At 41.2% G+C, this 27177-nt stretch overlaps 1 protein-coding gene across 1 annotated transcript in view; it reads left to right on the top strand.

The window, feature by feature from the left end:
- Nucleotides 1-11539: 11539 nt before the first annotated feature.
- LOC308352431 (serum paraoxonase/arylesterase 1) overlaps nt 11540-27177 on the top strand; it is a 33554-nt gene continuing 17916 nt past the window's right edge. The window contains exons 1-4 of the mRNA XM_080818707.1: nt 11540-11773; nt 18800-18870; nt 20583-20638; nt 21819-21987. Of these exons, the coding sequence (XP_080674833.1) occupies nt 11700-11773; nt 18800-18870; nt 20583-20638; nt 21819-21987 (370 nt within the window). The 5' untranslated portion in view covers nt 11540-11699. The remainder of the gene's footprint in view (nt 11774-18799; nt 18871-20582; nt 20639-21818; nt 21988-27177) is intronic.

Here is a 27177-nt window from a genome sequence, read left to right as displayed (position 1 = left end):
GCTGTAATTTTAATTTTCCTTTCTTGTAATACATCATCAGGTTTTTTGTTTTTTTTTAAGAGTTTATTTACTTATTTGACAGACAGAGATCACAAGTAGGCAGAGAGGCAGGCAGAGAGAAAGGAGGAAGCAGGCTCCCCGCAGAGCAGAGAGTCCGATGCGGGGCTCTATCCCAGGACCTTGAGATCATGACCTGAGCTGAAGGCAGAGGCTTCAACCCACTGAGCCACCCAGGCGCTCCCATCATCAGGTTTTAATATCAAGGTTATGTTGGCTTGATGAAAGAGTTGAGAAAGGGTTTCTTTAATTCTGTGGAAGAATTTCTGTAAAAATTGGTATTTTTTTCTTCCTTAAATGTTTGGAAGTTTCATTCATGAAGCTATTCAGGCCTGAAGGCTTTAAATTATGGATTCAATTTCTTTAATAAATATAAAAATATTGAGATTTTCTGTTTCTTGTGTATTTTTGGTAAGTTTAAGAATTCATTCTTTTCATTTTAATTTGTAAATATAGTGGAATAAAGTAGTTCAAAATATGCTTTTCATTTTTCAAATAGCTTTAGGAGTTGCGGTAATATTCTGTTCTTCATTCCTCATACTTAGAATTTTTAATCTCTCTCTCTCTGTGGGTCTTACTAGATGTTTATACATTTTATTGGTATTTTCAGTAAACAAGTTTTGAATGATCTGTCTTCTCTATTAATTTTTTAAAAGATTTTATTTATTTATTTGACAAAGACAGGGAGAGAGCACAAGCAGGGGGAGCAGTAGAGGGAGAGGGAGAAACAGGTTCCCTGCTGAGCAGGGACCCCCCCCCTCCCCCAATGCAGGGCTCAATCCCAGGACCCTGGGATCATGACCTGAGTCAATGGCAGATGCCTAACTAACTGAGTCACCCAGGAACCCCTCTATTTAATTTTTTATTGTAAAATCGACATAACATAAAATTCACCATTTTAACCATTTTTAAGTATACAGTTCAGTGGTATTTAATATGTTCACAATATTATGAAACTATCACCACTATCAACTGCTCAAATATTTTCATCCCCCCAAAAGGAAACCCATGCCCATTAAGCTGTTACTCCCCCTTACCCTTTCCCCCCAGCCCGTGTTAACTACCAATCTGCTTTGTCTGTGTGTTTCCCTCTTCCAGCTTCTTCATATAAATGGACTCACACACTAGGTGATCTTTTGTGTCAGGCTTCTTTCACTTGGCGTATTCTCTAGATGCATCCATATTGCAGCATATATCTGGACTTCATTACTTTTTATGACTGAATAATATTCCATACAGTGGATAAGTCTTTCTTAAAATCTGGGTTTGGTTTTTTTTTTTAATCTCATTGATTTCTGGTCTTATCTCTATTATTTCTGTCTTTCTGCTTTCTTCAGGTTTTTTCATTTTTGAGACGTGTGCTTAGATAACAGCAGCAACGTCATATAGTTCTGCTGATTTTGCCTTATATACTTGGACACTCTGTGCTTAGGTGCACACAAATTTAGGCTCACCAAAGCTAGACATCCACATCTGGGAATCCTATACTTCCTAACTAGATGACTGTGCATACCGTACAGATAGTAATGTCAGTCATATCCCATTAACCAGGATGTTGTGAGATTATGCTGGTAAGAGGACTTTTTTATTTTTTTTTTTATTTTTTTTTTTTTTAAGAGGACTTTTTTAAAAAATTATTTTTATTAACATATACTGTATTATTTGCCCCAGGGGTACAGGTTTGTGAATCATCAGGCTTACACTTCACAGCACTCACCATATCATAATATATCATAACCATATCATAACCATATCACCATAATTTATCTGATATAAGGATTGCCACCCCAGCTTTCTTCTGATGTCCATTAGCATGGCAAATTGTTTTCCACCCCCTCACTTTAAATCTGGAGGTGTCTTCGGGTCTAAAATGAGTTTCTTGTAGAAGTATATTGATGGGTTTTGTTTTTTTTTTATCCATTCTGATACCCTGTGTCTTTTGATTGGGGCATTTAACCCATTTACTATTGATAACTATTGAAAGATATGTAACTATTGAGTAACTATTGAAAGATATGAATTTAGTGCCATTGTATTGCCTGTAAAGTGACTGTTACTGTATATTGTCTCTGTTCCTTTCTGGTCTACTACTTTTAGGCTCTTTCTTTGCTTAGAGGATGCCTTTCGATATTTACTGTAGGGCTGGTTTGGTGTTTGCAAATTCTTTTAATTTTTGTTTGTCCTGGAAGATTTTTCTCTCTCCTTCTATTTCGATGATAGCCTGGCTGGATATAGTATTCTTGGCTGCATATTTTTCTCATTTAGTGCTCTGAATATATCATGCCAGTTCTTTCTGGCCTGCCAGGTCTCTGTGGATAAGTCTGCTGTCAGTCTAATATTTCTTCCATTGTATATTACAGACTTGTTGCCCCGAGCTGCTTTCAGGATTTTCTCTTTGTCACTAAGACTTGTAAGTTTTACTATTAGATGACAGGGTGTGGACCTATTCTTATTGAATTTGAGGGAGGTTCTCTGTGCCTCCTGGATTTTGATGTTTGTTCCCTTTGCCATGTTAGGGAAATTCTCTACTATAATTCACTCCAATATACCTTCTGCCCCTCTCTCTCTTTCTTCTTCTTCTGGAATCCCAATTATTCTAATATTGTTTCGTCTTATGGTATCACTTTTCTTTCGAATTCTCCCCTTGTGGCCCAGTAGTTGTTTGTCTCTCAGCTTCTTTATTCTCCATCATTTGGTCTTCTATATCACTAATTCTCTCTTCTGCCTCACTTATCCTAACAGTGAGAGGCTCCATTTTTTATTGTACCTCATTAATAGCTTTTTTTATTTCAACTTGGTTAGATTTTAGTTCTTTTATTTCTCCAGAATGGGATTTTGTTTCTCCAGAAAGCGTTTCTCTAATATCTTTCATGCCTTTTTCGAGCCCAGCTAGCACCTTGAGAATCATCCTTCTGAACTCTAGTTCTGACATATTACCAATATCCATATTGATTAGTCCCTAGCCATTGGTACTACCTCTTCTTCTTTTTCTCATGGTGAGTTTTTCTGCCTTGTCATTTTATCCAGATAAGAATATATGAACAAGGGAATAAAGTACTAAAAGGGTGGCAAAGACCCCAGAAAAATGTACACTAACCAAATCAGAAGAGATCCAAAACCAGGGGGGAGAAAGTAGGGGGAAAATAAATATAAATAAATATAAATATGTATATTTATATTTATATAAATATAAGTATAAAAATAGAAAAAATAAATAGAAAAATAGAAAAAATTATATATATATATATATATATATATATATATATATATTTTTTTTTAGACTGGTGAATAGAACAGAGCCACCCACTTGATTTGGGGTGTATTTTGGTCTCTTAGAAGAAATTACCTCCCAAAATTTTAAAGAAAGAAAAAGTTATATATATACAAAAATAAGGGTAAACATGATGAAGAGACGGGATATGACTGTAAAGATGAAAACTTTTTAAAAATTCTAAAAAAGGAATTGATAAGTTGGCCGGAAAAAGAAAAAAAAAAGAGGAGGGAATGTGCTCATGTTGGAGACTAGAACAATACCATGTGATAGATTAGGTATATTTTGATCTATTAGAAGAAATTGTATCCCAAAAATTAAAAAAAAACTATATGCATACAAAAAAATAAGTTTAAATACAATGAAGGGTTAAAATATGACTATAACAATGAAGGTTTAAAAGGATTTTTTTAAGAAAGGTATTGTTAAGATAAACTAGTTAAAAAACGCTAAAAGAGGAAAAGTTAAAAAAATAGAATAAGAAAAAATAAAAAGAATATGAAAGAATAAAAATTAAAAATAAAATTAAAAAAATTTAACTTTGCAAGACTAAAGGATCATGGGGGGAAAGCCATGAATTCTATGCGTTGTTTTCCCCTATCTCTGGAATTCCGCTGTTCTCCTTGATCGGTGAGCTTGGTCTTGGCAGGATGTTTTCACTGATCTTCTAGGGGAGGGGCCTATTGCAGTGATTCTCAAATGTCTTTGCCCGAGGCAGAATTGTTCTGCCCTTGCCAAAGGCGGGGCTAAGAAATCTGCTGGAGTTCGCTCTCGGAGCTTTTGTTTCCTGAATGTTTTCCGTACAGCTCTGGAGGACGGGAATGAAAATGGCGGCCTCCCAATCTCCGACCTGGAGGAGCCAAGGGCTCAGGGCCTCACTCCTCAGCGCACCCTCAGAGAAAAGCAGTCAATCCCTCCCACCTCCCTGGTCTCTGGCCATGCTCCGTGCTTACCTGGCCTGTGACCGAGTGTTTCTATCTCTGGCACACAGCCCCATTTTGAGTCTCTAAACCCAGCAGATTCCTGCCATGCTGCTTCTCCCAGAGCAGGAAGGTGAGTCTCCCCGGATCTGACACTTATGGGGTCCCTGCTTGAAGAGCAGTGGCCCTACTGTGCCTTGGATCACGATTTAAGGTAAATCCGAGCTGAGAGCTCACTACTTAGCTCCATCTCTGCAGCTGGCTTCCCTGCTCTGATCCTGGCAGCTCTGCCACACTCAGACACCCCCAATCTTTCAGTGACCCCACGGGTCCTGAGACCACACTGTCCCCACGAGGGCTCCACTCCCACTTAGCCTCTGGAGCGATGTCCCTCAGTGGAGCAGACTTCTAAACATTTTGATTTTCTGCTCCACTGCTCTGCAGCTTGCCGGGAGCCAGCCCCGCCCCCCACGGTCTATCTTCCCATCACTTTGGATTCACTTCTCTGCACATCCTACCTTTCAGAAAATGGTCGATTTTCTGTTTCTAGAATGGCTGCTCTTTTTCTCTTTGATCTCCTGTTGGGTTTGTAGGTGTTCGGAATGGTTTGATACATATGTAGCTGAACACCTGGGATCTGATGTTTCAGTCTGCTACTCCTCCGCCATCTTGCCACACATATCCGAGAGCACTTTTTTAAAGTGTTCCTTTTCCCACTTGATAGAACTTCATTGTTGGCACGGCAGTTGCTTTATATCTACATAGAGGTTTTGCAGATACTTTCTCATTTACTTCCTCTAACACACCCATGGGAATGCTCTTCATTTTGCAGATGTGATTTCTGCTACTAGAGAATTGCAGAGAATGCTGGTGGATCTAGTATTCAAAGTCCAGTGCTTTCAGTTTTGTGTTTTTACCTATACTTATGGAAGCTGCTGCAGGCAGAATGGTGTTATTGGAGTTCTAAGGAGATGAGAATTACATACTTCCAAACTCTTGAGTTCATTGTAGTTAGTGGCAGCAAGGTTCACCAGCCTCTAGGGAAGAATACCAAGCACATCCACCAAATCAACCCTTTTGCACCCGCACAAAATTAAGTGGTGGAGACTGGGCTGTGTTAAAATAAATCATTTTTTTGTTGTTAAAAAATAAAAAAAATAAAAAACTTGGTAAATTTGGCTCTGGTTCTCTGCCAATGCAGTGACAGATATTGACTACTCTGTGAATTCTGGTTTTTGTGGGAAAATAAAAGAATTAGTAAGTGTGTTTTTTACCAAATATATTTAGGAAGTAATACTTTAACATGTGCCAATAAATACTTGGTACATGAGGACTAAGTAAGAAAGGAAAAGAATTATAAAAGTGAAGATGAATTTTTGACTGAGTTTTTTACAGTTTTTTTTTAATGTTGGGTTATAAATTGCTGGTAATAAAAAGGAATTCTAATTTTAAAAACTCCCATAACCTTCCATAAGTTTGAAATTTTCATATTTCACGGACCCACATATAGCCTTTTTTATACATTTCAACATCTTCAAAATAGAAAATTAGTGTATAACTGATGGTTCCTTAGAGCTATCTTCATTTTACAATTTGTTAAAATTAACAATTATACACTAACTGCATTGTAAACTAATTGACAGGGTTTTTTTCTTTCCTAGTGGTACATAAAATAATAAAGTAATAAAATAATTAAAAGAAAATAATTATTTAACACTGATGACATTTTAAAGTTAATAAGATATTAAAGTAAAGTAAAATAGGGGCGCCTGGGTGGCTCAGTGGGTTGGGCCACTGCCTTCGGCTCAGGTCATGATTTTGGGGTCCTGGGATCGAGTCCCGCATCGGGCTCTCTGCTCAGCAGGGAGCCTGCTTCCCTCTCTCTCTCTCTGCCTACCTCTCTGCCTACTTGTGATCTCTCTCTGTCAAATAAATAAATAAAATCTTTAAAAATAAAAAAAAAAATAAAGTAAAGTAAAATAAAGTTAGTAAAATATTAAAGTATTCCAGAGGCTCCTGTAATACTTTTCAAACATTCATTGGGCACCTCACCTGTGTATGCTGCTAACCCAAGGCTTTGGGGCTATAACAATAAACAAGGCAGTATTATATGAGCTTATAGTCTAATGAGAAAAACAGAAAAGTAATAAGGTATTAATAATACAGAGCAGGAAGAATAATAAAGACACACAGTGCAAAGGATGTATGAAAAGAGTATTTAAGAATTAAGGATCAAGAAAAACTAGCCAAAGTAAATTCCAAACTTGTGCCTGAAGGAGCAAGTAGGATTTGGTTATATCACAAATGGGAAATAGAGATGTTATGGGAAAAAAGTGTCTCAAACAAAACAGTGGGTGCAAAAGCCCAGAGCAGCATTTCCATAGACCATAGAACTTTCAAAGTAACTGATTGGAAATCATTCATTATTCAAAGAGTTTTCACTTTTCTTTAAGACAAGGATTCTTAATATCTAGCCTTGGTCAAAGGGCTTCAGGGATAGACCTATGAGACGACTGAAAGCTGGCATGAGTGTTTTGTATATATACATGAACCCAAGGGCGAGGTTTACTGCATTCCGCGGAGTCTCAAAGTTAGTTGAGTCCCTTCAGAAAGAGTTAAGAATGACGGCTCTAAGTTCTCATAGGGAAGAACAAGTCGGAAAGGATATTCATATATTGCCTAATTTATTCAATAAATAAATTAGTAAGTTAATAAATCAACTGGGTCAAAGGAGGAGGGCATGGTATCTCTTGTCTACTCCCCAACTCACCCTCCAGTCCCTGCTCCTCCTGCCTCCTTTATGCCCCATCTCCTGCCATTTATTTATTCTTTCGTTCCTTCTCCAAAGTTTTGAGCACCTACTGTGCCAGAAACTGTTCTAGGAGTTGAAAAGAAGGCAGGTGACAAATTAGTCAAGGTCTGTGCCCTCCTCAAGTTTACATGCTAGTGAGGGAAGGCAGGCTGCCCACAAGTAAACAAAAAGATAAACAAGCTGTTCCATAGGGTGAAGAGTGATGTGAGGGCAGGGATGATGGAGTCCTTAACAAGTCCTTAACAACCTCTACAGCACATTCTCAGTCACGACTGACTGGGGCACTGTGTGGGAAAAGACTCCTGCAAACCCTGTCTTGGCAGGCAATAACCCTTAGTTGCTGGGTCATGACAAATGATGTGTGTGTGTGGAGGTGGAGGGAGGGTTCTAGGGGAAGGGGAATGGTCAGTGTTGCGGAGGACTTCTTCGGGAGACCTGAAGTATTCACCAACCAGAACAGAGATATGTCACTATTCTATCGATCAGTAACTCTGCACTAGCATTAACCAGTGACTGATGTCTTAGTGACTTATGGTGGGCAGAGAATGCAAAGGGCATTATAGATAGTAACGCTGAAAATGGCCTCTCAGTGAAGATCTGAATGACGGAAAAGAAAAATTCAAGGAGCAGTCAGGAAGCAGGTAAGGATGGGGAGAGCATTCCAGCCAAAGGATAACAAAGGCAAAAATGATAATAAGCCTGACAGGTTTACAGAACGATAGGAAGGCTAATGTTGCTGGAACATTATGCCGAGGGAATGATAAGAAATTAGGTCAGATGACAGGCACAGGCCAGACCTTGTATGACCTTTTAGGCCATGATAAGAAAGAAAAATGAGGAATGGGAAAATGATATGATCTGACTTACACTTTTAAAAGCTTACTCTAGCTGCACTGAGGAGAATGGATTGGGGGTTAGGGGGAGAAAAGTGAAGAGGTTTTCTGGGGTTGTTTTGTTTTGTTTGAGTCTAGAGACAACTGGAGCCCAGATCAGAGTGCTGGCCGTGGAAGCGGAAAGAAGCGGGCTGATTCGATATTTATTTGCAAGTTGTGGGTTGTAAAGATATGTCACACATTCTTTGATATACCTTCCCTCAAGAGGTGGAGCTCCGTTCTCCTCCCCTTGAATGTGGACTGGAGTTGTTTGCCTCTAGCAAAGAGAATATGAGAGAAGTGAAGAGGTGTCACTTCTGTGGAAAGACTATGGCTTCCATTGTGGGGGCATGCTGTCTTGCCCTGTTAGTTTGCTCACCTTGTGGGATGTCAGCTACTTTATTATGCTACAGCTCTGTGGAAAGTCTCACGAGGCAAGAGACCAAAGACTACCATCAACTATGTGAGTCATCTTGGAAGCTGATTTTACCTCTTCCACCAACCCCAAGTGCACCTTCAGATGAGGGTAGATCTATATCAGCCAGGGTTCTCCAGAAAAACAGAATCAATAATATGGATGATAGATAGATAGATAGATAGACAGACAGAGAGATAGATAAAGAGGAGATTTACTATGGGAATTGGCCTACATGATTACGAAGGCTGAGGTATGCCACAATATGTTATCTGTAAGCTGGAGAGCCAGGAAATCCAGTGGTTTAATTCAACCCAGTCTGAAGGCCTGAGAAATAAGGGGGTCGCTGACCTAATTGCCAGATTCTGAAGGTCCAAGAACTGGAAGTTTTGATATCCAAGGGCAGAAAAAGATGGATGTGCCAGCTCAAGTAAAGAGAGAGAATTTGTCCTTCCTCCACCTTTTTGTTCTATCCAGACCCCCAAAGGATTAGATGATGTCCATGCACATTAATGAAGATTGATGGTCTTTACTTGGTTTTTGGATTCAAATGCTAATCTCTTCCAGAAACACTCTCACAGACACACTGAGAAATAATTTACCAGCTATCTGGGCATCCCTTAGCCCAGTCAAGTTAATACATTAAAATTAACCATCACAACAACTCTGGCTGGCAGCTCAGCCGTCAATTCATGAAAGACCTTTAGCCAGAGATACCCAGTTGTGCCACACCTAGGTCACTGACCCCCAGAAGTTATGTGATAATAAATGTTTGTTGTTTTTAACTGCTAGATTTTGACACATTTGTTCTGAAGCAATAGATAATCAATACAGAAGGAAGGCCTATAGGACTGACTAATATATTTGGTGCAAGGAGTTATTAGAGAAAGGGATGGGTGAGTGTAGCTGTCTAGGTTTCGGATTTGAGCACCTGGAGGATAGATGTGCTATTAACTGAAGTGTGGAGAGATTGGAGGACATAGCATATTGGGGTGGGGAATCAAGAGTTCTTCTCTGGACACATTTTAAGGAGACTACTAGACATTCTAGTGAGGGTATAAACCAGGCATTAGTCAGTGAGCACAAAGTGAGTGCTCACCAACCAACCAGTCATTAATGTTTAATAAATGATCATTCTTTGCAAGGCTCCATTCCATGCTTTGAGGTCATCAAGGGAAATAAGACAAAACCCCCAAACTCAAGGACCTTCCATCCATGGGACAGCAATAGCCCACAAATGTATAAGGAAATTAACAAGATGATTTCAAAAGCAATGAGTAATGAAAGAAATGGGATAACGTCAAAAGGTTGCTGGAGGTGGGGTGTGCTACTTTGGCTAAAAAGATCAATTAGAGCCACAGTAATAGGCTTGAGGTAGATGGGTATATTTTGGAAACACCAGCATAACACTCGTATCTAAATCCACTGGAATTGATGGAATCACCTCAAGAGAGAATGTATAGAGAAAATATTTTAGAACAGGTCCTCGGGTTTCATGATTTAGAGGTCAGTGACATGAGGACACTGCAAATATGAGGAAGGTAAGGAAAAATTTGGAAGAGGATGGGATCACAGAATCCAAAACAGGTAAGTATTTGAAAAGGGAGTTGTGATCTGTGGTCAATGTGGTTACAAGTTGAATATGGTTACAGTGGAGAAGTAACCACCAGATTTGATAACATGGATATTATGGGTGGTTTAATAAGAGTAAGTTCTACAGTTGAGTCAAAGGAACATAAGCTATACTAGAATGGGTTAAGTAGAGAATGGAGATATTCTCTAAAGTTAGTTGCTGAATCAAAGGATCATTTTCTGACGCTCATAAACAATGAGTAAGGAATTTGGGCAGGACTCAGTAGATTGATTCTTCTGCTCCACATGGTGTCAGCTAGGGTGACTCAATGGTATTCAGTTGGTGATTGGACTTGTCTGGAGTCTAGTCTTCTGCCTTGGAGGAGATGGCTAGAGGTCTGGTCACTTTCCCTCTCCATGTGTTCAGAAACTTTCCTTGAGCACTCCAATAGGGTGGTCAGATTTATTATGCATAAGTTCAAGGTTTAAGGGCAAGTGTTCCAAGTGACAGGAGGTGGAAGCTGTTGGCCTCTAAGGCTGTGCCTGCAAACTTGAATAGCACCACTAAATTTTATGAATTAAGGCATTCACAGGGTCAGCAACCCACTTGAGGGCAAGGTCCTGTGCCCACCCCTCAATAGATGTATCAAAGATTTTGTGGCCATCATTCATCTGTTATAAGAGGTAACAAAATGCAAGCAGTGACTGTTGGCAAATCTTTCAGAGGTTTTTAAAAACTAGAGAAGAGCAGAGGAAGAGGAAAGAGTTAGAATGTGGGGTCAAAGAGCATTTCCCCCAGAACTGTGAGCCTAATGCATGTTGGTATCTGATTGCATTATTCCAGAAAAGAGGACTAGATGGGTGTTGCAGGAGAGAGAAGTTGCAATGGGGGCCAAAATCCTTGAAAAGGAAAGAAAGGGGGTGGCTGGCCTTTAGTGAAGCAGGAAACACTTCCTTCATGGTAACAGGAGAGAAGGGAGACATAGGTATACAGAGGCATCTCCTTTCTGGCTTTGCTCAGGTGTCCCCTTAACAGTGAGACTTCTCCTGATTCCTGTTCTTTAAATGTCACCTCAGTCCTCCTCCTTACATTTCTTCTGTGGTTTATTCTTTTCCATAGAATATGTACATATCCTTAATGCATACCTGTGTCACCCACAGTGGTAGTGATGTGTTTTACTGATCTCTAGCACACAGCAGGTACTCAATAAGTGTCCGTGAGTGCCCAGAATGAATGAACGTCACAGTGATGTCCTTGCTGAGCTGTGAGCTCAGGAGCGTTGCTTGGAGATGGAGATGCTTGAAATCCAGGTGTTTGGAGGTGACACACAGTGGTAGCCTGGTGAAAATGAACTTAGACCTTAGGGGTTCTAATCACAGTCCTTTCTTCCTTTTGTGCCTTTTTTGGCTGAGTCACGGTGATCACATTACTGAACCCCTCTGAGCCATAGGGATTAGAACCTTGTTGGCACAAAGTCAGCGTTCATCAAAGCCCAGCTCTCTTTTCCCACAGCTCTTCATTTCCACCAGCGGGCATGCTCTCCGCCTCTTGCCAGGTCTGGGCAGCTGCTCTCCATATCCTCTCTTTAAAGTGTCCCGGGAGAGCACGCAACTCCTGGTCTCTGGCGCTGATCCCAAGCCAGTGCCCTCGGTGCTGCAGAACCGGAGGGGAGGGAAGGGGAGGGCTGAGCATGGGTGGCCCCAGCGGGGCTCAGGCTGCGCACAGGCCAGTCTCCCGCGGTCTGGGTTATCAGCCCAGTCCTCTGTTCCTGTTGGAGCTATGGCGAAGCTGATGCTGCTCACCCTCTTGGGGCTGGGACTGGCACTCTTCAGGGATCACCGGGCTTCTTATCAGTAAGTTGGGTTGTGGTGAGGGCTGCAGCCCAGGTCCTTACCACCCCGCCAACCCCAGGAGTGCCCCTGATATTGGGGTGTAGTCTTTTAACCGAAAGTCCACGCAGGTAAGTTTTAGATGCACAGCCTGCAGGTTGAAAACATGTCCTTGTTCCCCGTCTGATAGATGGAGGAAGGAGACACATCCCGCAGGTGTGATGGCCAAGTCATTGGCATACACAAATGGATTTTTTCATGAAGATCTCTGCTTGGCTACAGAATCCCTTCTCATTCTCGCTTCAAGATAGATCACCAGACCAGGGATCTCCCCAGAAAATTGTGTCAGTTACGGAAGGAGCTGCCGGTCATAGCCATAAATCTTTCCCAGACTGGGGATTCTCAATTTGAGGCCACAGTGAGTCGGAAAACGCCTGGGGAGCAGAGCAGGTGGGAGCAAACACACGCTGGGAGGTCCTGCCACTAACTCTTAGGTGCTCCAGTTGGGTAGGTGTAGGGCGGGGGGAGCAAAGAACCCTGGAACAGGCATTTGATGTCTTGGATTCTGGCTCTGTCCCTTCCATTATGGGATCTTGGGCAAATCACTTTCCATCTTGAACACTTTCTGCTTCAACAAGCCTGAACCAATAAGACACATTCATCCTGCCTGGGACACAGTAACTATTCAATGAACATTAGTGCTCTGCTTTCCTTAAAGTACTTATAAACCCTTAAGTAGTGTAAAAGGGGAGGGGGTGGGTTGGTTTTTAAGAATGTTTCAGTAGTTTCATTGTAACTTCGCAGGGGTTCAAAGTCTAGAGAACATCCTAATTCCTAAGGTTTTAGTCAATATCTTGTTATTTACTTTGAAGTAAAACATTACTAAAAAACAAATTGAACATTTTAACCTTTTAGAAAACTTTTATGACCCTAAGCTTTCTTTCAGAATATTTTTTTTTACACACTATTAGGTTTTTCTTCTTCTAATTGTTGATTATTTTTATTATCACAAACTGTTAGAGAAAAGTAACAGATAGTGATTCAGGTTTCAAATCATGTAAAAATTATAGTTTGTGGATTTTCATTAAACATAGTTCTATTTGATGCTACAGGAGAAACTCTGTCTCTATATATTTTATATTTATTTTATTTAATACATATATTATACATATTAATACATATATATATAATATGTATATCATATATATATACACATACACACATACACATATATATACCTTCCCCCAGCGTATGTGTGGGTCAAGGTATTATCCTGGGATGAAAATATATGAGATATAAAAATCTAACATCCCTTCTGGGCTTTTTCCTTTCAATTCTGCCTCTGTACCTGGGTTTATTCTGTTCCCACTTTTCCAAAAGCTCCACACCAAGATGTCTTCTGAAGGATTGCCGATCTACCCAGAAGGAGTGAGGGTCTGTCTTTCTGGTTTATCTTCCTTAATTTACTCTGAGAATGGAGACTGTAGGCATTTTGCATATGTTTTTATGTAAAAGCATAGCTTTACTACTCCAACCCTGAAAAGTTTCTCTCTCAACATGTTGTCTTAGCTTATGTGATTGAACCTTAGTATTTCCCCACATTTGTTCCTTAGAATATGAGCCACAAGACTTGCTCCACAAAAATAAAAACAAAACAACAAAAACCAGAAACAAAAAACAAAAAGCGCATCCCTTGGACATATCAATTTGGGAAGTATTGTCTGTTGTAGCCTTTTCCTAGAGATTGGCAGTGCACTCTGGCATAATGAAAGCTTTTGAAAAATCCTTCAGCTACAAAAAACATTCTGGTTTTAGAATGGAAGGGGGATCTAGAAGAACCTGGGAAATGGGAGCAATGCAGGGCCAAGAGGATGAAGGTTATGGAGATGGAGGACAGAAGAAACCCAGATAGGAGAAGGAAGGGAAATTGCACCCACTATTTGAAAGGTGGTAAACCCTCAGTCCTCAGAGGAGCTGTGGACCAGATGCACGAGCGCTGGCTGGGAGCTCGATCTCGTGGCACAATCCTGGGCCTCACCCCGCACTATTGAATCCCAATCAGCACTATTTAACGAGCTCCCCCGAGGGATTTGTATGCACTTCTTTAAAGAACACTCAAATCCCACATCACCCACGTTAGAGCCAGATCAAGAGATCCTGGAGGATCTGTAAATTACCTCTGTTACCATTTAGAGGTAAGGCCTCGAGTCCCAGAGAAGATCATGAATCTGCCCAAGGAAGAGAAGGGAAGAGATTATGTCCTGAGACCTGCATCGGGAGCAACCCAAACCCCACGGTGGAGACAACCTTTGTTCTTCAGAGATCCAGTAGACAGGAGGGGGGCAGGTTCACGTGAGATTCTACCAGTCTGGGGCTGAAGGGAACACGTGGAAGGATTTAAAAGGTATCTTGAGGGGGTTCCCTGATGCCTTCGAGGTGGTAAGAGCCTGAGGAAGGAACTGAGAGACATCCTCTGGATCAGTAGTCTCCCCTGGCCAGCTCTGTAGTCGGCTGTTGTGACCTGGCAGGGCGTAGTCATCCAAGGAATGCCTTGGGCTAGGCTCTAAGCAGCACCCTGGGGGTGCGGAATGTTGCAGCCCCTCATCTCTAGGGCAACTCGTCCATTCCTAAGTTGCTGCTCGTAACGTGTGAGACCACTGTTCCCCTTCATTAGAAGGAGCCTGCAAAGCTAGTGTTAGCATTTCTGTCACGCCACACCCACTCCACATTCCGCACCGTGGCGGGAAGAGGGCACTGGTGGATTCCAGCAGACCTGGGCTGAATGCCACTTCCCACTTCTGCAACTTCCAAGTCACTTTACCATGCTGAGCCTGTCTCTCCACCTAAAACTTATGGGATGATAGTACAGATCGTAGTAGGATAAATATAAAATCTGGCACATGAAGGGGACTCTGTAAATGTTAGCTTTATTTTTGGCCTCTGTTATTGCAAAAATCCACCTGTGAACGATCCCCCTAATGAGTGATATTTGAATATATATTAGGATAATGCCTCCTGTGACCCTAGGCTAAGGACAAATGAATAACTCTCCAGCCTTCCCCATCAATACAACTGACACCACTTTCTCCATCTGATGCACCAGCCTCGTAATTCCACAAAACAGTTTGGCAGACATCTACGGGTGACCTTCTCTCTGCTGGTGTCCTTGCTGGGTCACAGGGATGAATAGAATGCAGTATTCACTCACAGATTTCACAATTTACTATGAGCCTCAAGACCAAAAACCAGTAACTGCAAAATAGAAGGGTCAGAGACTTGATAGATGTGTATGAGGAGGTTCATGAGGATAAAAGAGTTATTGGTCCTATCACAGAGGACCAGGAAGAGCTACAGAAAGGCATGAGAAGGAGTCTTTCCCCTGGGGTTAAGAGGTATGGGCTTTCTAGGCGGAGGGAGAAGCAGGAACCAAGAAAAGGAGGTATGAAAGCGATGTATAGAAAAGGGCCCCATATTGAAGAAGTTCTAGAACCTGGGTGAGGTTCGGTGGGCTGAGGTCCGGAGCCGATGACCAAGAAAGAATTCTTGAGACATCTTTGGTGCAAAATGGTGGTTTATTAAAGCACGGGGACATGACCCGTGGGCAGGAAGAGCTGCTGCCCCGGGTTGTGAGGGATGGCAGGTTATGTACCCTGCGGTTGGGGGGAGGTGAGGGAAGGGGAGGTTTCAACGGAGCTTTCATATGTTAAAGGAGCCCTCCAAGGTGCAGGGATACGGGAGGCTTGATCAATGTTATCTTTTGGCAAGCCATTAACATCAAGATGGTTGGGAGATTCCTGGTGGAATGTCATAATCCTGCCATCAAGCGTCTTTGTTAGTGAGATTTAGGTATAGAAGAAACTTAACTTCACTTACATTTCTTTCTACCCCAGCCTCCTTCAGTTTTGTTTATGGAGGGGAGGGTGACATTAAGGCTTGAGGAACTGAGTCATTTTGCCTCTGGAAATTGTGCTATTGATAATGTAACTTCTTTGTTAAACCAAGGGAGACTCCTGTCTTGCGGGATTGTGATCTCAGCAAGTTAACTATTTGTTTTGGCAGTCAGGGGTACCTGAGGAATGCCACACACATCACCGAGGGGAGCGGATGGAGAGGGGGTGCAAGGTGCCAGCTTTTGCTTTGTCCTCAGCCAGCCTCCAGCTCCCTCATCAATATCACAATGCCTCATTTCAAATCCCAGCTCTATCCTTTGAAATGAGCAACAAGCAAACTGCGTAGCTTTTCCGTGCCTCGGTTTTCTTACCTACCAATCAGGGAACATAGTAATCGTTGCCTCAAACGTGATGAAGAGATTCATCGGGAAAGTTTGTATGAGAGCCCTTAGCATAGCGCTTGGCACCCAGTAGATCCCAGTAAGGAATATTGGAGGAATGAGGTGTGTAGAGTGGCAGAAAGTCGACGGAGGAGGCTGAATCTGGCCCCAAGGAAAGTTCCAGAGAGGATTTCCTCATGCTAAAGATCCTCTAAACTAAACTAAAGATCCTCACTTTCTTCTGTGAGAAGCAAGCAGGTATTTGTGAAAAATAATTCCCAGCAGGGACTGTGATTTCTGGCCAGACTTCAGAGGCCTGTGAATCAGAACACATCTCAGACATTGAATTTTATCCCTTAGATATGGAACATTTGGATTTCATCAAGCCCTTGATCAAGCCAATTATCAGGAAATAATTGGGATTAAGATAGAAAAATATGAGCTGCATTATACTAACGCGGGTGGAATTGTCTTCTGATGCTCCCCCTGGTTTTAAGCAGCGTTCCCCGTGCATTTGGAGCAGAGGACCGAATGTGAGCTCTGCCTCCACACTTGGGTTCCAGTCCCAACTCAGTCACTTCATAAGCTCGTGGATTTGGAAAGCCCCTTAAACTTAGTCATCCATAAAATCGGGGAAATAATACCTCAGGGAGGGGTTTGAAGATTAAATAAGAGTGATACAGTACCTGGGCTACTGTAGTGATGATTATTCTGTTAAGACATGACTTGTTTTGGGGCCACAGATTTGAACTTGAAGCAACTGAGTGCTGATTTCATGCCTCCTTAGCTACCCCGGGCTCCCTTTGACTGTGATTATTCTACCTCTTCCTGGTCGGAGATTGTCTTCCATGAAAGAGAAGTCTGAATCAGGATCGGGGCTGGTGGGCTCTGCTTTTCTCTGCCTTCTGTGATCCCATCAGGCTTGATGGGTTTTGTGACCAGGCTATCGGCCAGTACTTCCCCTGTGCCTTTGGCTCTAAGAAAAGCTAATTTGGCTATCCTTGGTATTTCTCACAAGTCTTGGCCCAGTCAGTGATTTCACATTATTGAATCTTTCCTATGGGACCTGCAACTTTAACATCTTTTGCGCTGTCTTTCGAATCCTTTGCGGGCACTTAACAGGTATTCACTGAGGTTTCCCTAGACCAATGTTTTTCAAAATGGTGGTTCACAAATCAAATTTAGTAGATTGTGGCCAGCATTTTAAAATGAATGAAATAGAATTGAATAGAAAAGTTATGAACGTTAGGATGAGTATTCTTTTGTGAACCTGTTTTAGGGCGTGTGTGTTTGTGTGTGTGTGTGTGTGTGTGTTTGTGTGTGTGTTGACCATACAAAATGTTTTTCCTAATGCATCATCATTTTCCCTTTTATTTCTTTATTGTGAACTTTGGTAATTATAATATCAGATTCCCATTTTTTAAATACTTTGTAGCTTCTCAGGTCATGGGGACAGATCCAACTTTCCCTTGAAGTCTCCTTTGTAAATTCAAGTTCATCAGTCAGGGAACTGCCCTCTGCTCACAGGCCAGGCCTTCTTCAGCTAATCATTCATGTCTGGAGCTCTAGCACCTGGCCTCGTGGCTCCCCACTCTGGTTGTGCTTCAGGATAAACTCTGGTTTATCCTGTTAACAATGATGAACAAAGCTGCTGGCTAGACCCCTCTCCCAGCCTCTTGGGTCAGACCCTCTCCAAAGGTGGAATTGATGGCCAGTGCCATGGCCATAGGAACATGTTGCATTTTTTCTGGATAAAAGGTGGGGCACCCTAAATTCCTATCATTTTATACCATCTCAAGAATTTTATCCAGAGTGTCCCCTAGCCCAGCCTCTTCCTACATGAGACTAAATTATTAGTAAGGCAAGTAAAGACTTTCTCAGCCTATCTTTAGCCAAATAAGATTTCTGGGCATTCTTTGATAATCGTTGCTACTCACTAAGTCCATATTGTATCATTAGTTCTCAAAAAAACAAAACAAAACAATTATTGATTGCTTAAATCTCTTGGCCATGCCGATGTTGTGGGCAAGTTCTTTTAAATGCCTCAGCCGCAGCCTTGCTCTGTTCAGGGAACCGGCAGATGCATCTTTCCCACATCTGTCCTTTTTGCCTTTGTCCTTTGCTCAGATGTTCCCTGGGATGTTTATGCACTCAGATTTAATAAGTTGCTTGTGTGTGTGTGTGTGTGTGTGTGTGTGAGAGAGAGAGAGAGAGAGAGAGAGAGAGAGAGAGAGAGAGAAATGTCTTTTTATATGCTGGCCTTGGGTATGATTTTCTGAAGTTATAAATCCTTTAAGCACACCTGTGTTTTTCAAGGGACACACCCCAAAGCAGATGCCCAGGCCGGCTTTGGAGCCAGATTGCGCAGATGGGTAGGAGGCCCATCTGTCAGCAGCCCTAAAACATCAATGGAGTGAATTGGAACCATGTTGCTGTTTAACCCAAATTTCCACATAGGACTCCTTACGCCGCTGATGAAATAGTCCCTATTCCTGCCAAAGTGCGCAGAGCTCTGGAGAAGGCACGATGTGTTTCCTCTGTGGATCAGTTCACCTCGGCTAAATAAACACTGAATGTACCCAGAAGCCCCACGGGTCTTACTCTGGCCTCATCTGGTAGAATCACTCAGACTCCAGGGACGGCTAACCCCGGGCTTGAAACTCGGGCAAAGTCCAGTTGAGGAGAACTTTATTGGGGGCTAACTTTTGCAACTTAATTGTAATTTCTGAATAGTTTTATGTGTGGTTTTTTTTGTTGTTGTTTTTTTTTTCCTCCCCCAGAAGGCGACTTAATGCCTTCCGAGAAATAACACCGGTGGAACTTCCTAACTGCAATTTAGTTAAAGGAATAGGTAAGTATGTGAGGGGAAGAAGTATCTCATTGAAACCTGCGGTATTATCTTGCCGTTGATTTGATTAATACACCTGTTTAATTTTGTTCAAAAAAATTGAACCACAAACCAGGAGAGAATGATTAAGTTAGTAGTTAATTATAAATACCAACGTACTTGACTTCTGACTTCACCAACATATGGCCAAAGTATTGACGATTTTTCATAGTTTTGCTTTTGTTTGGTCAGTTTAGCAAAAACAATAGTGGGAACAGTGTTTGATTTTATGGTAATATAACCTGAGGACATTCCAGGGGAGGGACAGGGGAAGGAGAAAAAGTAGTGAGTAAAGGGACAAATTTTAAAAGCTCTTACACACCTTGGCAGTTACCACAAGGCTTTCCCTCATCCATCTCTCTTTTAAACATTGGGGAGGAATGTTTTTTCCCAGAAGTTCTCAGCAGATTTCCCCTCAGATGTCACTAGTCAGAGATGGACAACGTGCCCTAGCTGCAAAGGAAGCTGGGAAAGCAATTGTTGGGCTTCCGTTGTGGAAGGCAGGCCCTGTCAGCAAAGATAAAAGGCTAGGGGAATAGCAGCTGGTAGGCATCCAACAGGGAGAGTCACAGGGCTCAAGTCCCCATCTGGTTTCCACCAACGGCCTTTGTTATTTGAGGACACCTTGTTTCAGATCCACACTTTCATTACGTTTTGTTTTGCTATGTTTAGAATTATTTATCTCTGTTGACTCAGGTTGGAAAGGCTAGACCATATGACTTACTCAGTCACATCAATAAGGTTAGCCAGCTATCTTACAGTGCAATCTTTCTCTAGAAAATAAATGATATTGATAATTAGATATCACTTGATATTTGAAAAACAAACATCTCCACTAAGTGTATCAATATAAAATCAAAAATCTCATTGGTCTCTAGGTTGATTGAGATTTTAAAAATGTACATGTAGAGGCACCTGGGTGGCTCAGTGTGTTAAAGCCTCTGCCTTCAGGTCAGGTCATGATCCCAGGGTCCTGGGATCGAGCCCCACATCGGGCTTTCTGCTCAGCAGAGTGCCTGCTTCCTACTCTCTCTCTCTGTCTGCCTCTCTGCCTACTTGTGATCTCTGTCTGTCAAGTAAATAAATAAAATCTTTTAAAAAAAATAAATAAATAAAAATAAAAATGTACATGTAAAGTATAATTAACTTGGTGATACTTTACTGATGGTTATAATTAATAGTAGATGTGTATCTTGCATATGAAATGTATCCCCATTTTACCTGAAGCATTTGGAATCTGCCTATGTTTCCAATATAGTTCTCAAGGAATTTATTGGATTTGGGATTAAGTATTAATAGGTATTAATAGTTTACACTGTGTCTTTAACAAAACAGCAAACTGTTTTCAAATTATTGTCTCTTTTATAAATTTTGTGAATTTCCATGAACTTTATGTAAGATATTTCAGACTCTGAGGAAAAAGTTCTAGTCCATGAATTAAAAAAATACATATTAAGTGTAAATTTTAATTATACTTAATTATATCAATGTCTTCTAATTTTTATAGAATATTAGTCAATTTGAATAAGTAAATGTAAGAGTTAATTATTCTGAATCTATCAGATAAGAACTAAATATGCAGCCCCATTTTCCAGTTAAGAACGATAAAGAGAAGGATCGCTAGCTCCCTGTAATCATCTGTAACAATCTGTACTCACTATTCTCTTTTCTGGCAGAAACTGGCTCTGAAGACTTGGAGATACTTCCTAATGGACTGGCTTTCATTAGTTCTGTAAGTGTTTTTCTTCTTTTACAGTGCTCTACACCATTTTCTAGATCCAACAGCTTAAGTCTTGTTTAAGCTTGCTATTTACTAACACTCACCTTCAAATAAAATAAGCAATCATATGGCTCAAAAAGCAAAGTGTATGTACGTCCTACACTGGTGTTAAAATTATTGCCGTATGCCTGCTATGCGTATTTGTACTCCTGTGTGTACACTGAACTCGAATATTACTTCATCTTCCCTTGTAGCAAATTGTGAGTCCAATGAATTCAAGAACAGCTCTCCATCAGTGGTCTATCACTTGAAGGATTTAAGTGGCAGAGTCAAATATTTACTGAATTAGGTGTATTTATTTTTATATACCCCTTCACATGTCATTTCAATTTTACCTTTTTCTTTTACACTTTTCAAAATGAGCCCTTTAATCTAAAATTGTTGATAGGCCATCCCACAATTTCCACCCTTTGAAGAGTAAAGCCACCATGTTTGTTGAACCTCTTCTGCATACAGACAACAGTGGTAGTGACATAGCTCAAAACAAAAGAAGTCAACACCCTTCACTGGGTGTTGTAATTATTTAGTACAGTTTTCTCCTATGAAGGTGGAGGACAAGTCATCCCCTCCGGCAGTATCTTGCAATCCCCCTTTTTTAAAAGCAACAGAATAACGTATTCTAAGCAAAATCTACATGGGACCCCAACATCCCAAAAAAAAAAAAAAAAAAAAACCAGCTGTGTTGTTCTAATTGAAGACTAAGAAAGAAGTTGTTTCTGTTCACTAGACTTCCCCTAAAACTCTGTCCCTGAGGAACCTGCCAGGAGACGTTCTAAAAGCCCATGTTCTCTCAGCATTCCTTGCTTGTATGATTGAAGCCCATTAGCAATTTCCTGTTTGGTCTATTTCTCCATTTTTTATCTTTCTCATGATTTGGGAGCTGTGGTATGGGACACACATGGCTTTGCTGCCATGGAAAGGGTCCGAGCCAGTGTGTTGTGTGGGGTGGCCTGGAGGAGCCTCTGAATTCCAGAAGCCCTCATGGGCCTATTGCACAAGCCAACCAAGAGGCTTCCCGTGTGGCCCTGGGACTCGAAGCAGACAGTAGGAACCCGTGTGCCATCTACCACCTCGATCAGCTTTTGGAGTACTTGTAATGAGCCTGTTTTTTTTCTCCTTCATGTTTTGTAAGGGATTAAAATATCCTGGAATAAAGAGCTTTGCACCTGATAAACCTGGCACAATTCTTCTGATGGACCTGAATGAAGAAGATCCAGCAGTGTTAGAACTGAGGGTCATTGGAAGTAACTTTGATCAGTCTTCATTTAACCCTCATGGGATTAGCACATTCACAGATGAAGGTAACACTATTTAATGCTCATGAAAAACAAAACCAAAATTTAAAAAATGTTAAAGAATGAATATTTCCTCTCATTCAACTGCAGTATAATCATGATTAATGTTACTCTTCTGTTAAACGTATCCCCTATGTTAATGAAATATAATATTTTAACACTCTGATGCTTGCAAATGTGAAAATACTTAAGATTTGTAATGCATTTATTGTTTAAAATACTGGCATTCACATTATCCCTATAATGATGATAGCAATAATATTTAGCCCTGATCACTAGAGGTTTTCCATTGTAAACAATTTTCCAGATCCAGAAATTTACAGGGATGGATTTTTCTAATGGAAGTCATCAGCAACCCAGAGATCCACTGACAGAAAGTCACTGTGGTCAGTTTTCTCTCAGCTCTGTCACCTTCCAGGCCTTTCTGCCCACTGGTACCTTTGTTTTGTCTTCAAACTACTTCCCCACATTTCAGAGTTATCAACATATCGCCCCCATCCCTCATGCTGTCCATCCATTTCTTCCTTTCTATATGCGGCCATTTCCTGGGTCTCCACGTGAGTCCTCAACCCCCGCCGCATACAAAAACCCCTGCAGGATCTGATATCAACTGCATTTATTTTCTTTTTACCTTTTGACCCCTTGTTTCTCCTGTCCTTCTCTCCCTACCTCTGGCAACCACCGATCAATGAACTTTGCATTTCGCTTTTAGGTTTTCATTCTACATATAAAAGAGATCACATGCTTTAGTTTTTCTCTGACTTCCTTCATTTAACATGGTGCCCTTAAGGTCCATCCATGTTGTCACAAATGGCAGGATTTTTTGTTCCTTTTTTATGGCTGAATAATATTTGTGTGTGTGTGTGAATATGTGTGTGTGTGCGCGCACGCATGCGCACATGCGTTTGTGTGTATGTATTCATCATTGATGGACACTGACATTGTTTCCATGTCATGACTACTGTAAATAATGCTGCAGTGGACATGGGGGAGCATATATGTTTTCAAGGTAGTGTTTTGGTTTTCTTTAGATCAATGCCCAGAATGGAATTCTTGGGTTGTTTGGTAGTTCTCTTTTTAATTCTTCGAGAAAACTCCACAGTGTTTTCTAGAGTGGCTGCACCAGTTTGCATTCCCAACAAGAGTGCACAAGGGTTCCTTTTCCACCACATCCTCACCAACACTTGTTATTTTGGTCTTTTTGATAATAGCCATTCTAACAAGTGTGAGATGGTATCTCGTTATGGTTTTGATTTGCATTCCCTGGATGATTAATGATGTTGAGCATCTTTTCTTGTTGCTGTTGACTGTCCCTGTCTTCTTCGGAAAAATATCTTTTTCAGATTTTCTGCCTGTTTTATTTTATTTTTTTAAGATGTATTTATTGGGGTACCTGGATAGCTCATTTGGTTAAGCAGCTGTCTTCGGCTCAGGTCATGATCCCAGGGTCCTGGGATGGAGCTCTGCATGGGGCTCCCCGCTCAGTGGGGAGCCTGCTTCTCCTTCTTCCTCTGCCCCTCCCCCTGCTTGTGCGCGCTCTCTCTCTCTCTCCCTCTCTCTCAAAGAAATAAATAAAATCTTAAAAATATATATTTATTTATTTATTGAGAGAGAGATTGAACATGAGTGGGGGTAGGGGCAGAGGGAGGGAGAGAAAAATCCTCAATCAGATGCCTTGCTGAGCACGGAGCTCAAAACAGGGCTCTAGTCTAGGACCCTGAGGTAGTGACTTGAGCCGAAATCAAAAGTTGGTCGCTTAACAGACTGAGCCATCCACGCATACCTCTTCTGCCCATTTTAAAATCAGAGTATTTATTTGTTTGCTTTTGCTCTTGAATTAAATCAATTTTTCAGATACATGATTTGCAAATACCCCTTTCCATTCAGTAGGTTGCTTTTCCATTTTGTTGATGGTTTCCTTTGCTGTACAGAAGCTTTTTTTTTTTTTTTTTTAAGATTTTGTTTATTTATTTGACAGAGATCACAGGTAGGCAGAGTAGCAGGCCAAGAGAGGGGCATAGGCAGGCTCCCTGCTGAGCAGAGAGCCCGATGCGGGGCCGGATCCCAGGACCCCGGGATCATGACCTGAGCCAAAGGCAGAGGCTTTAACCCACCGAGCCACGCAGGCGCCCCCCAGAAGCTTTTTAGTTTCATGTAGTTCTACTTGTTTGTTTTCGCTTTCGTTGCTTTTGCTTTTGGTGTCCAGTTTAAAAGAAACATCACCAAAATCTGTGCCAAATAACTTATTGCCTATGTTTTCTTCTAGGAGTTTTATGGTTTCAGGTTTTCTATTCAAGTCTTTAATCTGTTTTGAGTTAACTTCTGTGTATGGTGTTAAGACAATGGTCAAGTTTCATTCTTTTGCGTGTGGCTGTCCAGTTTTCCCAATGTGATTTATTGAAGAGACATCCTCTCTCCATGGTATATTCTATATTCTTGGCTCCTTTGTCATAAATCAATTGACCGTATTCGTGTGGGTTTATTTCTGGGCTCTCTGTTCTGTTCCACTGAAGTATGTGTCTGTTTTTATGTCAGTAGCACAGTTTGAATTACTATAGCTTTGTAATATAGTTGGAATCAGGGACTATGATGCCTCCAGGCTTGCTCTTCTTTTCAAGATTGCTTCGGCTTTGGGTTTTTCATTTTGTTTTTGTTTGTTTGTTTTTTGTAGTTTCATACAAGCTTCAAGGGTATGTGTTCTATCTCCGTGAGAAATGGCATCAGAATTCTGATAGGGATTGCCCTGACTGTGTAGATTGCTGTTTTGACATTTTAATGTTCATTCTTCCCATCCATGAGCATGGAGTAGCTTTCCATTTGTTTGTGTCTTCTTCAGTTTCTTTCATTAATGTCTTATAGTTTTCAATATATAGGTCTTTCCCTTCCTTGCTTAACTTTATTCTTAAATAATTTATTCTTCTTGATGCCTTTGTAAATGGGATTATATTATTTCTCTTTTGTGTATTGATTTTGCATCCTGCAACTTCACTGAATTTGTTTATTTGTTTTAACAGCAGGGAGTTTTAAAGAGCCTAATGACCAGATCCCAGCCCCAAATATTCTGACTCCGTCCATGTGAGGCAGGCCTGGGTGGTAGGACTTGTTGAAACGTAAAGCTAGGGTTGAGAAAACCCTCTATCGTCATGGCCTCCACCTCCTCAGCTGACAGTCCTTCCTTCCTTCCGTCTTTCTTCCAGACTTTCCCCATTGTGGGTGACTAAAACTGCTGCCTCGAAAGTTGTCAGCTATGTCCTTATTAACAAACCTTCTCTCTCCCAGGTCACCTATCTTCCCTTCCTCCCTCCCTCCATGTTCTTTCCTTCCTTCCTCCACCTCATTTATGCTGTTGACCACTTTCTCCTTCAAGTGCTTCTCCCCCATATCCCAATACACTTATTGAGCTTAGTTCTGATCCTACTGCAGCCCCCCCATCCCCATTCATTGTTTTGTCACTCATTCCAAATTTTCTGGACATTCCCCAAAACACTGATCTTTTATCTCCTCTTCATTTGCTCTAGTTCACAAAGCTCAATCAAGTCACACCTGCTAACTGTGCCTGCTTTCGGGGAGAATTCCATTAATTGGGGATTCTTTTTTTTTTTTTTTCATCAGCTCTTCAGTTCCATTCCCTCAAACTTACTAGATTGTTCTATTTGAGTTCCTCTCCTATAGCTGCTTTAAACTCAACAGGTTGAAAGCTGATTTTCCATCCTTTTATCTTTCCTTCTTTACCTTTCTACTCCATATGATGTCTCTTCTCTGTATACATATATAGTCCCCTTTCAGTGATCTCTCCACCCACATAGCAACATTGTATTTTATTTTGCAAACATTAAGTGCAAAGAAATAGACTGTTGGGTATGTGAACGCTTTTAAAAATAAAAGGGAGTCATATTACCCAAACCCTTCTATAAAGTGCTTCAGCATTTGATGCTGCATTATGAACTCCCGTCTATGATGTGCATTTAGAGCTCCCCTACAATGGCTGTTTGGGATTCAGATGCCTGGGAATGCAGCAATATAGTTCTGCTGTTGATGGACAGTCAGCCTGTTTCTGCCTTTATGTTCATTGTGAACAGTGCCAAAATACCCATCCCTGTATATATATCTTCTGTGAGCATTTTCTTAGGATAAATGCCTAGAGATAAAATCTGCCACACAAAATATGAAGCTGAATTTCAGTGTTCACTCCAGTGTTTGATTTCTGACTTCCCCATTCCTCAGCCATCATTAGGGACTTTTGATACTTCCTGTCAAATGTCCTCATTTCCTTTACTGCCACTTCTTGTCAATGCCATCCTTCTGGATTACTGCTGTTACTGTGAGGTCATGTTACCCCTTGGCTCCAAGACCCCAGTAAGTAAGCCCTGGATCCTTACCCTGAGCCCTAACAAGATTGGCCTTGGCTACCTACCTTTATGGCTGCAGGCTTCCCACTCTTTCTTTCACTCCATCTACTCCATCCACAACCTCACTATTAAGAGATAAGGTCCTGCCTCAGGCCCTTTGCACATTCTCTTCCCTCACCTGGGAATGCTCGTTCTCCAGATACTTACATGATTTGGTCTCCTATATCATTAAGGTTTCTGCTTTAACATCACTTCAGAACTTCCCTGGTGGTCATGAAGAAAACATCGCATTACTCTTCATTCTTTTATCTGGTCTTATTTTCCCTTTGTAGCACTTAATACCAATTAAAATCAACACTTGTTTGTCCAATGGCCTAACTACCAGGAGCCTCCTGGTTGGCTTCTCTGTTTAAATCTCTTCTGCTCAACCTACTAAACTTGGCACTGTTTTTCTTTCAACACCAATTCGGTCACATCAAAGGTTTCCGAAGACTTGCTGCTTCTTAAGGCAAAGACTGTAATAATCTAACTTCACTTGCCAACTCTAATCACACCATCTTGACCACTTAGATTGATCTCTTTTATGTCTTAAAGCTGGGCTGATTCATAGAAGCTGCTTCCCCTTTGATAGCATCTCTCAGGTGTCCTTTTTATGGAATTTATCATATTACACTGTGTGAGTTATACCTCAGCACACCTTCTCACGTTGGTGTTCTCCACACCGGCTATCTCTTTTATCTCAACTCTGCGTCTTACTGAGACCATTTGCAATTGAAAGCTTAACAAGCTCTTTGGAGTTTTAGCATCAAGCATTGCGCGTTCTTAAGTTGAGAATCCTTCTCCCCGC

This window comes from Martes martes (assembly GCF_963455335.1).
Source record: "Martes martes genome assembly, chromosome: 11".
NCBI classification, from domain to species: Eukaryota; Metazoa; Chordata; class Mammalia; order Carnivora; family Mustelidae; genus Martes; species Martes martes.
Note: the sequence above shows the minus strand (reverse complement) of the source record. Positions and strands in the feature narration are given on the sequence as shown.